The sequence below is a fragment of the Eschrichtius robustus genome, chromosome 7, assembly GCF_028021215.1.
Source record: "Eschrichtius robustus isolate mEscRob2 chromosome 7, mEscRob2.pri, whole genome shotgun sequence".
In the NCBI taxonomy this organism is placed as follows: Eukaryota; Metazoa; Chordata; class Mammalia; order Artiodactyla; family Eschrichtiidae; genus Eschrichtius; species Eschrichtius robustus.
Genome location: NC_090830.1, coordinates 112,232,129 through 112,249,849, shown reverse-complemented (window position 1 = coordinate 112,249,849; position 17,721 = coordinate 112,232,129). Strand labels below are relative to the sequence as shown.

The 17,721-nt window shown below is 41.9% G+C and overlaps 1 protein-coding gene across 6 annotated transcripts in view; it reads left to right on the top strand.

Moving 5' to 3' along the window:
• The first annotated feature begins 641 nt into the window (after positions 1-641).
• Positions 642-17,721, top strand: part of FBXW4 (F-box and WD repeat domain containing 4) — an 80,679-nt gene continuing 63,599 nt past the window's right edge. Inside the window, exons 1-2 of one of the 6 annotated variants that reach the window (XM_068548422.1) lie at positions 642-660; positions 17,443-17,538. In XM_068548422.1, coding sequence (XP_068404523.1) covers positions 17,444-17,538 — 95 coding nt within the window. In that variant the 5' untranslated portion in view covers positions 642-660; position 17,443. Of the gene's footprint in view, positions 661-994; positions 1,798-17,442; positions 17,539-17,721 lie in introns of those variants that run through there. The other 5 variants (XM_068548420.1, XM_068548419.1, XM_068548418.1 and 2 more) reach the window with 5 other exon arrangements.

Sequence of the window (17,721 nt, the reverse complement as noted above, 5' to 3'; positions counted from 1 at the left end):
TGTTAGGATTTCGGGTACAGGATACAGACGGGGATAGGCATATTCCTCCCCCACTTCCCAATCTTACTGCCTCCCCCAATGTTGTCCAGTAGAAAAAATAATGTGGGCCACAAATTCAAGTCACATGTATAATTTTAACCTTTCTAGCAGTTACATTAAAGTATATTTAGGCCAATGTATCAAAAATCTTATCACTTCAACATGTAATTAATATAAAACTATTAATAAGATAGTTCATTCTTTTTCTTTTCTAAGTCTTCAAAATCTGGTGGGTTTTTCACACTTACAGCACACCTCGATTTGGACTAGTCACATTTCCAATGCCCCAAAGCCATGTGTCACTAGAGGGGCCTGTGCAGGACAGCATGTCTAGACTTCAGTAGATTCATCTAAGCTCTATAGCTTCAAACTGGTGGCCTTGTGAATGGAATGGGTGGTGTGGGAAAGGGCTCCTGGAGGACCTTGGAGAATCCACTTGCCGTTGCGTGGTGACTAATAGCTTTACCACTTGCTGATACATGACTGGGGAGTTATGGATTCAGGATCTAGAGGATTGCAACCTCCCAAAACGTCTAAAATGCCAGCTCATTGCTAGGACTGTGGTTTACACCCCGTGTGAGAACCCGGCCTACTTCTAGGGATGCAGTTCGTGGGGCCCTGGTACGTGGCCTTTGGAAAGCAGGCATCAGCCGAAGTAGAGGAGGGCTACCGGAGGGGGAAGGCCACCCAAGTGGGTGCTTCTTGAGGGCAGGGGCTAGAACTAAGCGCTTCTTGAATGCCGAAGCTCCTCTTGGCGGCCTTAGCCAGGCGCTCGGCGGGCCTCGCATGCTAGATGAACGCAAGCTGCGCTTCCTGCACACGTTCCGGGCGGCCCGGGGCATGGGAGGGGGCATCTCCCCGGTCTCGGCCCGCACCCCAAAGCCGCTCCACGGCCGCGGGTGTGAGGGGCGGGCCCAGGCGTCGGCCCGCGCCGCCCCATGTGACCCGGTCCGACATGGTGTCGCCTCCTCCTGGGGCGGCGGCGGCGGCGGCGGCGGCTCGGGCTTGGCTCCGCGTCGGGCCGGCTCCGCGGCCGCTCATGGGCAGCCAGGGCGGCTTAGGGCCCCCCGGGGACGGCGGGCCCGGCGAGGGCGAGGGCGAGAGCGGGGAGACGAGGAAACTGCACGAAGGGAGAGCCGCGAGAGGAAAGCGGAGGAAAGGGAAGGGGAAGGGGAAAGCAGGAGCAGGGCAAGGCGGAAGAGGAAGCGGGGCGGAAGGGAAGCCGCAGCCGCCACAGGCGAAGGAGGCAGCGGGGCTGGGGGCCGAGGCGGGAGAGAGGGCAGGCCTGGGAAAGGTACGAGAGGGAGGCGGAAGCGTAGAGGAAGGGGCGAGAAGGATCTTCAGGGGAGATGAGGGGAGCGCAGGGGCGCGGAAGGAGGCCAAAGGAAGAGATGATGGGAAGAAGGAGGAGTGGAGGGTCAGAACTGGACAGCGGGAGGAGGCCAGGCCGGCGAGAGCACAGGGACGAGGGGCTCAGGCTTGGGGCCGCCTCGCTGGGACAGGGGCGGCCATGGCGGCGGCGGCTGAGGAAGAGGCGGGAGCCCGGGAGCCTGCCGGCCGCCCCGCCGCGGGGCCCGCGCTGCTGCGCCTGCCGGAGGAGCTGCTGCTGCTCATCTGTTCCTACCTGGACATGCAGGCCCTCGGCCGCCTGGCTCAGGTGTGCCGCTGGCTGCGGCGCTTCACCAACTGCGACCTGCTCTGGCGCCGGATAGCCCGGGCCTCGCTCAACTCCGGCTTCACGCGTCTCGGCACCGACCTGTAAGCGCCCGCTCGCCCACCCGCTCCCCGCCCCGGGCCGGCCCGCGTCCCGGGAAAGGGCGGGGCGCCGCGGCCTGGTCGGCCTGGGGCTGTGTCGCCCCCCGAATTCCGAGGCCCGGACCCGGCCTCCGCCGATCCCTCCCCGAGCACCCTGCTCCTCTCAGAGGCCCCCATCCGAGGAGGCCTCCCAACAGCATCCCTCAGTCAGCACCCTCCCCGTGGGCGGCTCCTCACAATTAGCCATCTTAAGCACTCCCTTCAGCTTTTGTGTCTTTTCGCAGACGTTGACCGCCTGGGTTCCTCAGCTCCAGAGGAGCCCGGCTGGTCTGTGGCTTTAGAGGCCTCCTCCCGTCCAGGTGTAGGACCCATATCCACTATGTGGCCTTTCAGGACGTTTTTGTGGACATTCACCCTCTCACCCCCTTCCAAGGGTTGTTAGGCTTCAGGGCGTGGATAAAATAGAATATGGAGAAAAGGGTTCACACCCCAAAAGAAGGCCCTTGGTCCAAGTGTCAACCATAGTTTATGACTTGATGGAGGCAGAATGACACAAAAAAGGGTGCCTGCTTATGGCAGGGGGTTGGATGAGTACAGTTAAGACTGTACACGAAGGCATGGTATTGTAATTTGGCCTGTACTTGGTAGGATCTGAGACCTGTGAATGAAAAACTTAACCATGTAAGCAGTTAATAGGGAGGGGGGAAAAAAAGTGTGGAATTGGGGGAGTAAAAGCTTTCAGATTGCACCCAACTCCATCCAATTTGGGTTAAAAAAGAAAAAAGGTAGTTCTGATACAGTATAGCAACATTAAAGAAAGTTGGTTTAAAACATAAAAAGCTATAATACCACCACCTCTAGATAACTATTCAGTTTTAAAAATTACTTTTCATTTGCACACTTCTTCTTCCTCCTCTTAGTTGCTATCCTACTGATCCTAACAGAATAGGTACATAATAAATGTTTGTGGGCTGTACCATGAGATTAAAAACATTCCTCTAATATTAGACTTTCAGGTTGTATGCAGCTTTTTGCTATCATAGATAATAAGGAAATGAATAATTTAATGCACTTTTTGGTAACAGCTTTATTGAGATATGTCACGTACTGTATAATACATATGTCTTTTTGAATTGGTTCCTTAGGCTAAATTCTCAATATTGGCATTACTGGATCAAAGGTTATGGTTTGTAAAAAGGTGTTGTACCAAGTTACAGTGACAATAGCAACAAATTATTAAGCCAATTTCATGTAAATTTAAAAAATCTTTGCTATGTTAGTGGACATATAATGGTATCTCAAAATTTTGTTATTTTGCATTCCTTTACCACTGACCAGCATAAATATTTTCCCCTGTGTTTGTTTCACCTGTGAGATTGTCTTTTCCTAGTCTTTGCGCATTTATTATTGGGGTCCTGAAGTTACTCTTATAAAGGATTCCAATTCTTGTGGGTCATAGATATTAGGCTCTAGTATGTCATCTTTGATGCAAATATTATATTTTTCCCAGTTTGTTCTTTTTACTTCACTGTTTTTAGCCTATAGAAGTTGTACATTTAAATATATCAGAATCTGTCAGTTTTTATGTGATTTTTAAATCCCCCCCCCCCCCCCCCGCCACAAACTGAGAAATTTATGATTTCTCCACAGACCTGATAAGTCTTCTCTGATATTCTGCTGGTCTTCCTAAAATTTGATTTTTAAAAATAGTTAACACTTTCATTAATATCACTTTTGTTTTGGTATAAGGGGTGAGTTCAACCTTCTTTTTTTCTAAACAGCTACCTAGTTACCACTACACTTTTTGTTAAATAATTCTTGTCTTTCCCTTTAGAAAGACAAAAACATTTTTAGAAAGCTTACTTTGCCAGATATTAAGTCTATATAGCTATGTGTATATACAGTCACACATACATACATATTATATATGTATATATATTGGATCTATATCTGAACTCTCCATTTTGTTCCACTGATGTATTTTTCCATTTCCATTCTATTTTAAATATTGCTGCCTTTTGACAGAGTCTAATATCTGTTAGGTTTAGATTATCCTTGTTGGATTTGTATGTGTGTGATGTCTTCACTCTCACTCAACGCCCAGCAAAAAAAAAAAAAATTCTGTGCCTTTTCAAAAGTTTCTGTGGTTTTCACTATAAAGTTTCTACATGTCTGTTGTTACACTTATTCCTAAGTATTCCTAAATATGCTATTCATTTTGTTTTTATTGCGAATGCAATCTCTTTTTCAGTATGTTTTCCAGCTGGGTATTATTAATGATGTCCAGGATTGCTACAATCTTTTGGAAATTTTGAACCTGATAATTTTGTTTAACTTTTATTATTTCTAGTACGATTTTGTTGTTGATGATAATGATTCTTTGGGATTTTGGGGGCATGCAAGTCTTATTACCTTCATTTTTTGTAAGAAAAACTCTTTCAAAGAACTTGTCAGTTGACCTAGAAGAGGAGTTGTCTAAAATGCCCGAAACCCAAGTCAGCCATGGCAAAATTTGGCTTTCTTGTTTATAGAGATTGAATGAACAAATGAAAGAATTTATGTTTATTTTTCTTTCCTTTTCAAATGCTCTAAAAGAGAGATAATGTGAATGAGTGTGCATTCTGTAAGTAATAATAACAAAATGAAAATGGGTTTATAGTATAAAGTGCTTTGAGACTGCCAAGTGATTTGGCTTTATTATTTATTAGCCATGTGTGTTTTGATTTCTTGCCTATGTCCTAGGATGTGGTATCTCCAACTTTCTAGGGAAGTTGTTTTACCCCAGCACTTGATAAAGAGCAGGGTCACTGCTCGCGTTTTCTGAGTTGAGGGGAAAAGCTATGCGTGTTACAGCAGGTGGAGAGAATGTTTACCAGTGTGGTCTGTTTTTGGACAGCTGCAGAGATGTGATAAGCCACCAAGAGAGGTGGTTGTCATCCCTGGAGGGAGATGGCACGTACCCCAGCTCTCTTAGGGCATCAGGGAGCTTGGGCCCAAAGTTCAATGAAAGTACGGCTGCTTGGATAGTGGCAGGGCTGTAGTTCATATTTTGGGCTAATTAACTGCACAGTGGACAGTAGGATAAGTTTTTATAAGCACAACACAAAACTGTATTTTATCAGAAGCCACACAACTTCACTGCCCCAGAGTTTTATCATCTATAAACAATGGGAATAACATATCCAGTAAAATGAGGCTTAAATGTTGTGATGTGTAAGTGATAGCACAGTGTTCAGCACATGGTAGGCACTCAATAAATTCGTGTAAAATGGAACGTTTTAATTGCTTGGCTTCTCCTCTAGTCAGTCTATATAGCAAAAGTGAAGATGGTTTGACTTGGAGGTGCTGCCTAAAGACAGGAGGTGGGGGAAAACACACACACACACTGCTTAGTTTCTCTCACCTGTCCTGAATGTTTTTGGAAACATGACAGCAGAACCTGTGGGCTTTAGGGTCTGCACTCCCTGCCGAAGAGCCTCATGAATTCTCAGAAACACAAAGTGAGGTTTACTGACCTTCCGGCCCAGGGCAAGTCCCATTCAGTTTGGCTGTTCCTAACTGATCATAGCTTTGTTGAGTAAGATGAACTGCTTTGGTTCCTTGTGATTTGTTAATGGTCTATACTTGTGCTTGAAGGCATTTTGGCCACTTTAAAACCACAAACAAATAATTTGCTTCCCTTTAGGCCTCTTGCCCAAACAGTGAACACTGGTAGGTATCCTGAACTTTTTTAAGTGGACACAAAGACAGCTTGAGTCAGTCATCTGGTTTAAAATCAGTTTTATTTGAAAGTTTTATGAAGCCTGGGGGAATAGAAATATCTTTAATATAAAAATCAAGGAAATGTTTCATATAGCAATCTTTTAAGTTTTTCCTGAACAGTAGGGGCAAAACTAAGCTAGTTCAGTCTTCAAGAACAAAACAGTGAAATTTAACTCCGTCAGTTTATAATGTAGGCTAAATGCAAGAAGTTAGAAAGTATGAGAGGTGGAAGAGCAAAGGTGCTATTTTTAAATTCTGATACTGTAAAATTAACAAGAGCAAAGAATGGAAAGAAAAAAGTATATCTATGTATGTAAATCTATTTTTAAAAATACTTTTGCAGTCTTATATTACAAACTTTTGCCAGTCTTGATCTTCTTCCTCCTAAATTAAGTCCTGTATGTTTTCAAACTTGAATTTTATTTTAAATATCCTTTGAGCGTTACCTGGGTGCTCTCTCGAATTTGCCTGTGATAGATTTGCCTAGAATTAACAATAGGTGTTTAGGGAGTCAGGCTCTGAGGTGTTTGCCCTGGCATGTACATTCATTCCTCAGCCAGGGTCTAGTAGGCTTGGAGCTCTTTGAGGCCAGGGGAATGGGGTATCTATTTCAGTGATGATTAACGTCCAGAGTGGTGAGATGGACACAGATAAGCAGAGTGTGTTTGTTTGTTTTAAAATGATTGCACCTAAGAGCATTTTTTTGACCCAGAAAGCATAAAGTTTCCTAACTCTGAACAGAGAAGGCATTGCTCACTGGTTACTTTTAGGGCCTAAACAGTGATTTTCAGAAAACAATTAGCAACTTAAAGTAGCTTTGGCTCTCTCCTTCACCTTTCTGCCTTACCTAGGAAGCAGTCACTTACTTGTTCTCTGGTTCATTGAAAGGTTTCTTATATGGATGTATTTATCTTCAACTGTTTTGGAAAGGCCTTATTTTTAATGGTTTTGTGAGTTAATAAAAGTGAGTTCAGTTTACATGTTTAAAATAAATGAAACAATACACCTGTGGAAGCAGGAAATGGTCTAGTACAGTCAGTACCTCCAAATGCAAACTGGAGGAATGCAAGAGGCCTTTTCCTCCAAGACTGTGAGAATATGGAAGCTGCTTATATCCTTTTCAGTCTTGTAAAACTTGAATAGTAGGGGATGAATTTCCTAGCTTTCAAGGCAGAATCATGGAGAAATCCAAAGTCCTCATAATCTACAAGATAAACAATTTATTTTGAATGAAACCTCTGAAAATACTTCAATACTCTCAGTTTGCTTAGTTTCAGTTTTCTGTGTCTAGCCGTTTCACCTTAGGTAGAGATTGTGCTTGAGCTGCTTGAAATCAAACTGGCAGTGAGGTTACTGATGAAGCATACACATTTTTTAAAAAATTATTTTTGAGTGTTTTACATAGAAAAGAATTACCTTTGTGTGACAACTTAACCTTAACTCTGGATTGACTCTGGCATTGGATTAGTTTCTGGTCCTAACTCATAACCATGGAATAGGGAGACTTTCAGGTAGACTCTTCTTGAGGCCAAGCTCCAATAAATTTTGAAAATTTAAGACGAGATTGACTGTTTGGAAAAATGAGGAAAAAGTTGAGTTTTGAATTTCCAGTGAAAATTGACATGCCCCCTACTCTGATCTACAGAAACAGATTTTTTATAAACTCCAGAATTTATCTCAGGTGTGTCAACCATCAGATGAGGTTGAGAATCCAAAGATTTGGTTTATCCTTGAGGAAAGTCCTTTCTATTCAGCAATCTTGCCCAGATTTGAACAGCTTTCAGATGGAACTCCAGGTGTAATCAGTAGAAGCAAGATGGTTGTGCTAATTAAGAATATGTTTATGAATCTTGAATCATGTAAAGGCTTGAACTGTATCTAAAACTGACTATGAGACTATCTGGAGAAAGAATTTATCTCTTGTTAGAGGTTTGGCTCCTTTGTCTCAACTTTGAGTTAGTTCTTCGTTATATCCAAATTGTCCACATTGCCCTCCCTGGGAGTCTGGGCCACCCAATGGGCCTTTGTGCCTGCCCCTCTTTAGCCAACAATTAATTGCCAGTACATTCTTTCTTCTTCTCCTTCTTTTTTGGTATTTGACATGAGCTCAAATTGTTGAGAAAGGTGACAACTGTGAAATGAAGACAGGGCTTGGAGACACCTTAAAAAATACATGCAAAGGCCACTAAATGACAAGAGCAGACTGCCAGGCTCTTTCAAAACATCACCACGTCTGTTGACTTTCCATTCCTTGTTCGCAGCACAAAATTGGAGGTCAAAGAATCATAGGAGTTAGAGATGGAAAAGACATTTGGGGTCAGCCAGTTCATGCCTCCGCCTCCTCCTGCCCCTGATTCCAAATCATTCCTTACATTATATTTTCTCCCCCAGCCCTTGTACAGTTTTCACAGTCTTCACTCGACCCTGGCTGTCACCTTTGGGGAATGATGCTGGAGGCTCTGTCCAGTTTCTCCTCGGCAAAGAGAGATACTGCCTGTGCCCCCAATTGACATTCGTGAACTTCTTTGTTGGTGGTCTCAGCTGAGAGGCTGAAGGCTAACTGGAAGTGTCTCTGCTGCCTGGCAAGGGGGTTTTCTAGACAGAACTGAGGTGCATTTAGTGTATGATGATGTTGGGGAAGGGGAAAAGGGCCGGGGTACAGTGCAACCAGTGCAATTTGTTCCTAGGCTTTTCTCTAGGAAGGCTTTTGACCTGAAAGGAGGTGTGTGTGTGTGTGTGTGTGTGTGTGCGTGCACGCTCACATGCGGAATATGGCATTGGGGAGGTGGACAGAGACAAGGAAATTACCTTGAATAGGAGTTTGGTAAGAACCCTAACTTGGATATTGGTGGGTTAAACAAACAAATAAAAAATGCTAGTCCTGTGAAGTAGTAGATGATTGTTTTAAGAAGTACATGTTAGGGGGACTTCCCTGGTGGCCCAGTGGTTATGAATCCGCCTGCCAATGCAGGGGACACGGGTCCGAGCCCTGGTCTGGGAAGATCGCACATGCTGCGGAGCAGCTAAGCCTGTGCGCCACAACTACTGAGCCTGTGCTCTAGAGCCCGCAAGCCACAACTACTGAGCCTGCGTGCCATAACTACTGAAGCCCTCATGCCTAAAGCCAGTGCTCCGCAACAAGAGAAGCCAGTGAAATGAGAAGCCCAAGCACTGCAACAAAGAGTAGCCCCCGCTCGCTGCAACTAGAGAAAGCCCGCGCGCAGCAGCGAAGACCCAATGCAGCCAAAAAAAAAAAAGTCCGCATGCTGCAACTAAGGTCTGGTGCAGCCAAAATAAATAAATAAATTAAAAAAAAAAAAAAAAGAAGTGCATGTTAGGGAAGAAATAGGTATTAGAAGTTTCAGCTTAGAGTCAAGTTGAGGAGAACAGAAAGGCTGGAGGCAAGTATTTTGGTCTAGGGGACACTGTTGCTTTTGGGGTCTCCCCTTTAAGAAAGTAGAAAAAGAGCTGTCTTATGTTCACTGGCTACATGGTTTGGCAGGGGGAATGGTCATTTTTAGAGGCAGCTTTGGAAGGTTACCCCCAGCTCCCCTTCTTGTTCCAGCAGCTGTTGGGAGCAGTCTGAAGGGGGTATTATATTTCTTCTGGTAACTCTGCCAAGAATGAGAGGAAATCCACAACCTGTGGGCTTTTGGGGGGGATGGGGATGGGGTGGCAGGTGATGGGACAGGGAAATTAAATTGTTTTATAGTAAATATGTTGAGATACTTTTCCTGGAAAGCTGTTTCACTGAAAGGAATGATATTTCCCCTGCTGACTAGCTCTGTAATTGGTACTTTCTCTGTGGAGAAAGGGAAATAGTCCTCTTCCAGTACTTCTTTTTCTTTCTTCCCTGTAGATCCAGCTTTGATCTCCTGTGTTTCTTAGAATTTCCTTTAGAAAGTCCACACTGAAAAGGTGAGTCAAGATTCAGATACAGGTGGTGTGTGTGATTAAAAGTGGCCTCCCTCCAGAAGTGAGTTACTAAAGGGGAACCTCTCATTCATCCCTTATCTTCACTATGGTTTGACTTTATCATAATGGCCTAGAAACCGGAGATTTCTGGAGAAACTGGAGTAAAAACTTTCTGGGTGGCGTCTGGTTCACGTTCTCTCCATCTCTTCATCCAGGCTGGAAGGGCACCAGGGATTTTTGAAGCCTGGCCACTTGGGCTGAGAACCTGTTTTGGTGATTAACATGAAACACAGTTGCAAGATTAAAAACAATAAAAAAACAACCCTGAGAAGCAGAGCAGTATAATTATTCCTCACATTTCAGATGGAGAGCCCAGGGAAAAGTCATTTGGAAGGTATGAGAACAAAATCCACTTCTGAGTCTGTGGTAGTGCCTGATTCATGACTCAGAAGATGGCCTGTTCACAAAAAACAGTGACATCTTTCTTGCTGTTGTTTATTCTCAGAAAGTGCTACATCAGCCTTTCTGAAAGCTGTATTGTGGGATTCTTGAAAAACTGATTCTGTGATTAAATGAGTGTGGGAAATGCTGTGTTCCACATCCCCTCTCTTGGGGATTCACAATGCCCATTGGTAAATTAAAGGCTCAGAGAAGTCCTGTGCTAGAGAGACCTGTTTAATTTTATTTCAGCATTGTCCAAAATGTTTTGACCATAAAATTCTTTTTTCTCCTGCTTAATATCTCTTAACCCCTTGCAGAATACACACACTGGTCAAGTGCCCTGCAAATATAGAACTTGACCAATAGCAGGAGGAAATGAATGTGAACATGGCCCTAAATCCTCAGCTCACATAAAGAATCAGGGTTATGCCCAGTGCTTCAGAAACTGCTTTGGACAGCTTTGACATGTGGGTGCCACATTAAGATACTTCATCTGCTCAGATTCCTTCCCTTGAGCCTCTCTAACATAAGAATTTGGAGGGCTTGGTTGAATTTCTGAAGATGTGGTATACTGTACATTTTTAGGAAGGGCCTTTGGAGCTTGAAGGTAGTGTGTCTAGGCTCCTGAAAATCTATAGGTATTGTTGAAAGTGTGACTTGCCAAAGGGGGAACTGTATTTCTGATAGATACCTAAGCAGTATCTATCAGAATACCTATTATGCTAGGACCACGGTTCTTACCTTTTTGTCTAAGACATATTTTTGTATGGTGTTAGAACTTTTGATAGTACATTAAAGGATTAAAAGATGAATGTCTTTTTTTAAAAAAAGCAGGTTTCAGAAAGTTGAAAAACCTGTCCATTTACTTGTTCACTGTTTGGTATGTTACTGTTTGAGTAGAACTGTTTACTGCCCCGACCTTGTTCTCTTATATCTTTTGAGGTAAAGTTTATATATGTTCCTCTGAACACGCAATCTTTCTCTTTTTCGCAGCAAATTGTGTCATGAGCCATATTGTGGCTCCGTGGTTTGTCTGACAGATAGCTTCATAAAAATGTGGATCTTTGGTTGAATGAAAATAAAGTCTATAAATCATTAAAAATTTTATGGTACACTTGTTCAGGGTTCCTGGTATACCACTGCTCTGCAGCATGCTGGTTGAGATACAGTTTTAGAAGTACTAAGAGTTTTAAGAGTCAATGCTGTGGAATTTATGACTGTATTGGACAAACAAGACATACAGCTGTGAAAAGCTAACAGTGCCTCAGTTTATGGTAGGTTCAGTCTAAGGGTTCACGTGAGAGAGAGAAGAATGTTTGGAGGAGTCAGGGAAGTAGAGGCTTAAACTGGATTTTGAAGAAAAATGGGTGAATTTGATTACTACCCAAAGGGGGAAGCATGCATTTGTCAGGGACAAAGGTAGGCTGGTTCTGGCAATATAGGAGAAGGTATTGGGATGGGAATGAATGTAAAAGAGAGATGGCTTGTCTGGAGTTCAGTTGCAGAGTGTGGAGCCATGGGAGGTGAGGTTGAATTGAGTAAAGGGAGCTGACATTTGGAGGCCTTTCAAGGGAGATGTGGGTTAGCTCCATGCTCTCCTTGCCTTTGGTCCTGTCCTCATGATGGGCATGTTCCCTGTAATCTCACTTCTCCTTGGGTGTTGAGGCTGTTCCCTATTCCCTGGCCAGAAGGATAGGCAGTTTAACACAATATATGATTTTTCATTGATTTATTTTGAACCTTAATTATAGACCTCTGCTCCTGAGGCCATTGGAGGATTTAGTCTAACACGTGTGTAAATGAAGAGTTAGAAGCTTCTTGTCTTGGGCTGTTTAAATACTTGTACATGCATTGGAGCCAGATTCTTAGTATTGGTAGCAGAGCTGGTGGGCACAGCCAATATGGGGGGAAATCTGCTTTCTGGTGAGCAAGAAGATCAAAGAAATCGAGACAGTGTTGAGTTAAAACTCCAAGCCCCCAAGCATCATTTTGCATAGCCCTGTCTCCCATCCTTAGCCCACTTCCCCTTGAGATGGCCTTGTTCTACACTTGTGGACAGATACGCTCCTTTACTGAATTCCCAAGGCAGCAGGAACTTATGCTTAATGGAAATCATGTCGGTCACGCAGGTAGGCAGCATTGGCGGTATCAAGGGGAATCAAACTTCAAGATGGGGCAAAGAGGGAAATTGATTTGTGATCCAGGAGGTTTCTGATCTCAGAGACTGTGCAGGTAAAGACCTCTCTAATATACTCACACTTCCCCTCCTTCATCCCCCAGCCATTTTTCTTCAAATTCGGTTTATTTATTTGCTTTTGGTTTGGGGTGTGAGTGAGGAGAGGTGAAATGAAAGGGGACTCTAGATAACTGCCTAGATTAATTTCTGTCCCTCTGGACTCACTGTTGCCAAGATTTTAAGGGGCCTGATAGCTTACCGTGGGTGCATGTTGTGTTGTTTTTGTTTAAAATAGGTCATGCACCCAGGAATGCAGTCAAACTATAATGGTGACAAAGTGCCGGAAAGCTGAGAGGGAGGGGGCCAAGTGGAAAAATGAGCCTGAGGCAAGAGAAAGAGGGCTGGGAAAATGGAAGTTCCACCAGGCCCACAGGCCAGGTTAGAGATTCCTCCATGCATTAATAGCTGTGCCAGAGGTTTATTTACAGGGCACTAATCATTTTGGGGGGGAGCACCCCCACTTTATACCAATAACTGTTGAAGAAACAGCCAAGCTGAGAGCATTTCAAGGATGGGAGCAAGAGTCCTTATTGAATTCCCAGGGGCACCTACTCCTGTCTTCTCAGGCACTTTGGACTTGTTCTACCGACTCCCTTTGACTAGGTTGTGATAGGTCCCTACAGGGAGGGAGGGATACCTGTCTTCAGAGAGAGGAGTTTTTTTATTCCTTCTGATTTTTCAAGTGTTGAAGCCAATAAGAATATAGATATGATTTGGCCACCAGCTAGGGAAACTAACCATCAGAAAGAACTGAACAAACAAAAGGGATTAAAAAAAAAAAAAAAAAAGCTGAGTTGTTAAGCTGCTTTTAACAAAGTGTAACTGTTTCTCAAGTGAAAGCCAAATGGAATGTTTTTAAAAAGTTGAAATTTGATTTGAAAGACCAGAGCCAAATATTTTGATTATGGTGTTGGTTGTGGGAGAGGATGCCTGCACCTGCTGCTTGGTAGCAGCATCTAAAGTTCAACTTTGAAAGTTTCTTGCTTCTGTGATCAGGCCCTCAGGGCAGTGCTTTGACCCTTAGTAAAGTGTCACCAAATGGCAGTTAAGTGACCAGGGAGATGAGAGAAGTATTGTCCTTATCCCAATTCAGGAAATATATTGATTCTTTCTCCCTTGTTTCCTTCCTGCTATGATCCAGAATATTCAATTTTTGGTTTCACCTCCACCTACTAACTTAGACCTAGCTCAAGAGGAGAGGTTTAACTATGAACAATCTCCTCTTTTATATCTGGGAGGGACTTGTAGATAAGATTTGATAGTGGGTCTAATCTTTTTCACTATGAGTTCAATTCTTTTGGTCCATCCTGTTGACTGTCTTTTATGGTCCTTGGTTTTCTAACCATCTAGTAGTGTAGGTCGCTCTCTAGAAATGTGAAACTGGGGACCACATTCACCCAGTGGAAGAATTCAATAATATATTTTAGCTTTAACATGTGTGTACCCAAATCCTAATCACTCAGCCTGAAAGAGGGCTAATGTTTGACATTAGAAAAACAATTTCTAAGAGTTATAATTAAATTAGTTAGAAGAAAAAGAAATGATTATTAGATTAGCTTTAGTGATGTCACTATTCATTGATATAAACTACTACTATATTTATATTTATGTAAAAATAATTAACCTTTTTCAAGTGATTTATAACTTATCCTGTATTTCGTTTTAGTTGTCATTTTAAAACACCATAATTGTATGAAATACTATCCTTATTTCATAGGTGCAGATATGGACAATTAGAGAAGCTAGGTAGCCAGGGTTGTATCATTAATAAGAGGCGGAACTGGGGCCCAGATCCCAGTTTCCTATGTCTGCATTCTGTGTTTTTCTCACAACTTCATTTAATCTATTATTTAAATGAAAGTAAATTAAAAGATTAAAGGTAAATGAAAAGACCAAAGTATCAGCAATTATGTGATACATATTTTAAAAAATACTTCCTAAACTCCATCTGTTTACCTCTTCTGAGCTATTTATGGAGACATAATTTTATGTAGTATCTCCTCACCTTTACCTTTATAAATTTGACTTTGTTTTAAAATTACCATTACTTGTTACAGTAATTTCCAAAATGTTTTGCAGTGCTCACATTTGTCGTTTCTAATAGCAATATGTTCCATTGTGTTAGTATACCGTTTTCCCCCACAGACAGACATCTGGGCTATTTCTAGATTTTAGCTCTAATATACAGCTGCAACTATAAATATCTTTGTAAAAAAATATTTTTCTTTTGAATTATTTCTTTCTGATATAGTGTTGGGAATGCTGGGTCAGAAGCTATCATTTAACTTCTTTTCTTGACAGAATGCCTTTCCGAAAGGCTGTACCAGAGTGCTACCAGCAATATATAAACAAACCCAAATCCTTTTATCAAACCAAAGCTAGTATGTGGTTCTTCCACTTAATAGATGTGAGGTGGTACTTTATATTAATTGTTTTAATGTGCATGTTTGTAAACTATTATTGTTTCGGGATGTTCCCCCAGTGTTTATCATGGGAACTCTGTGTGACTGTTCTTTTTTTTTTTTTTAAATAAATTTATTTATTTATTTTTGGCCGAGTTGGGTCTTTGTTGCTGCTCACGGGCTTTCTCTAGTTGCAGCTCTTCGTTGTGGTGCCTGGGCTTCTCATTGCGGTGGCTTCTCTTGTGGCAGAGCACAGGCTCTAGGCGTGCAGGCTTCAGTAGTTGTGGCTTGCGGGCTCTAGAGCGCAGGCTCAGTAGTTGTGGTGCACGGGCTTAGTTGCTCCACGGCATGTGGGATCTTCCCGGACCAGGGCTCAAACCCGTGTCCTCTGCATTGGCAAGTGGATCCTTAACCACTGCACCACCAGGGAAGCCCCTGTGTGACTGTTCTTATCTGCTATTTGATATGGATGACAGAGTGTTATCCTGATAGATTTTTATCAGTCCCCTAAAAGTTTTAGGGATAAAACTTTAGGGATAAAACCCATAGCATTCATTGTTAATTTTCCCCTGCTCTGTTGCTTTCTTTTTAATCTTTTTTAATCTCTTTCTTTCTTCTATGCAGTATTTAAAATTTAAATACTTTAAAACCTTTTAGTTAAAAGAACTATTTTAAATTTACTCTTTCATTTTGGGGGAATTTATTATACCTATTGTGATATGAAATGAAAATTTTTTGCTGTATTGATATCCAGTTTTATCAAAAGCATTACTTTATTTTAATGAGTATTTTTATCTTTACCAAAATATTACATTGTAGAAAAATTGGGAAATACATAAAAACACAAAGAAGAAAGTTAAAACACCCAAAGTTGGCTATCCACAGTTAACTATTTTAGAGTCTGGAAATCTTCTAGTGTTCTTTCTAGGCATGCATATTTTTCTTCCCTCCCTTCTTTCTAATAAAGCTGGGACATGTAATAGAAACCCAACAGCACTAATTAAGTAGTGATTTCTTTCCTAACTTTGAAATTTTACTTTGTATCTTTTAGAATCTTGAAAGCAGGACTTGCTTGCTGTCTTTTAGTAAAGGGTAGTAAATGTGAAGATACAGCAAATACTGGAAGAAATGTTTGTTTCTCTCATTTTCTCGGTAGACATGACAAGTTATTACTCTGTGTCCCAAGCAGTGTACCTTGTATTGTCCAGTGGAGCAAGCCAAGGAGACACAGGGGAGATATGGGGGCCTGAAATGGAATGTTCAAATTCTTGCCTCCAGTTTCAAAATTCCGTCCAAATGTGCACTTTCACGAGGGACTTCAGCTCTTCTCCCTACCCCCTACCACTCCAACCCACCCCAAAACTATGCCATTCTTTTTGCTGCTGAGCTCCCTCATCTCTTACTGCTCCAACTTTCTTCATCCAGAAAGTACTACTGAAACTTCCCCTTCAACATTTTTTGAATGAAAAATTTAAAACATAGAGAGAAGTTGAATGAATTGTATAATGAACACTCATACACCCGCCACCTAGATTCTACAGTGAACATTTTACTATGTTTGCCTTATCATGCATTTAAAGTGAGTTGCAGATAGCAGTACACTTCACCTCTAAACAGTTTTGCATGCATGCATATCATTGACTAGAGTATATTGGTTTATGGTTCTTTTTTTTTAAGAAAAATTTATATACAATGAAATGGTCAAATTTTAAGTTTATCATTTGATACATTTTTGACAAATGCATACACACTTGCATGACCCAAATTCCTTCAAGATTTAGATATAAAGTGTTACCCCAGAAAGCTTCTACATATTCTTTCCCAGTCAATTCCCATCTCCACCCTGGTGGTCAACACTGTTCTGATTTTTTCACCATTCATTAGTTATTCTTCTAATCAAACTTCACATAAATGGAATCATACAATATGAACTGTTTTGTGTAAGGTTTCTTTCATTCAGAATGTTTTTGAGATTCACCCACATCATTGTGTGTATCAATAATTCTTTCCTTTTTATTGCTGAGTAGTATTCCATTGTATGAATATGCACCGAAGTGTGTTTATCCATTCTCCTCTTGATGGATGCCTGGGCTGTTTACAACTTTTGGCTATTATGACTAAAGTTCCTATGAATAGTCTTCAGTAAGCCTTTTGTGGACATATGCTTTCATTTCTCTTGGGTAATTGCTAGGTCATAGAATAGGTATATGTTTGGATTTATAATAAACTGCCAGACCTTTTCCCAAAATGGCTGTACCATTTTCATCTCTCACAAGAATGTAGGAGAGTTCCTTATTCAAACACACACACACACACACACACACACACACACACACAATACACATACAGGGAGGATTTCTTCATATTTTTGGGCTTGTATATTCATTTTGATGAGCAGAAAATTTTAATTTTGATAAAATCGAATTTATTGGATTTTTCTTTTATGTTATTGCTTTCTATGTCTTAAGAAACTGTTGTCTACTTCCTGAGCCACAGAGATATTTTTATATTTTTTCTTCTAACAGCTTTATAGTTTTAGATTTTATGTTTAAATCTGTGATCTATTTTGAATTAATTTTTCTGTATGGTGTGAGGTAGGGATTTTTTTCCACATGGCTAACCAGTGGTCCCAGTACTCTTTGTCATCCCTTCTCTGTTAGATAGCTTTGGCATCACTATGGACACTCTAAAGGACAGGCTGTTCTCCTTGGCTTTCTTGATTATCCTAGTGTGGAGGGAGAAGAGTTCTTTCTTACCTGTCTCCTAACCTGTTCACTTATATTCAGATATTTTCTGGATGTTCTGAGTCCTGACTTGTAAAAAAGCCCAGGGAATTTTCTCTGGTTGGCAGTGAGTTGTAGTGATTGGATTATCTGCTCTGTCTGGACACAGGATGGCCAGTGTACCAGTGAAGGAACGGGTGAAGGTATCTCAGAACTGGAGGTTGGGGCGCTGCCGACAGGGGATTCTGCTGAAGTGGAAATGCAGGTAAGTAGCCTCTTGACTCTTTCAAAGCTACCTGGGACATTAAAGAATGCTGGGAAATGAAAAATCTAGTCCTAGCTGGAGTATAAATGTGCCTGTCTTGGGTGATGGGGCACTGGTGATCCTTTAAATACCACAAAAGGGGCATCAGAGGGACAACTTTTTTTCACATTTAAAAAAAGATTA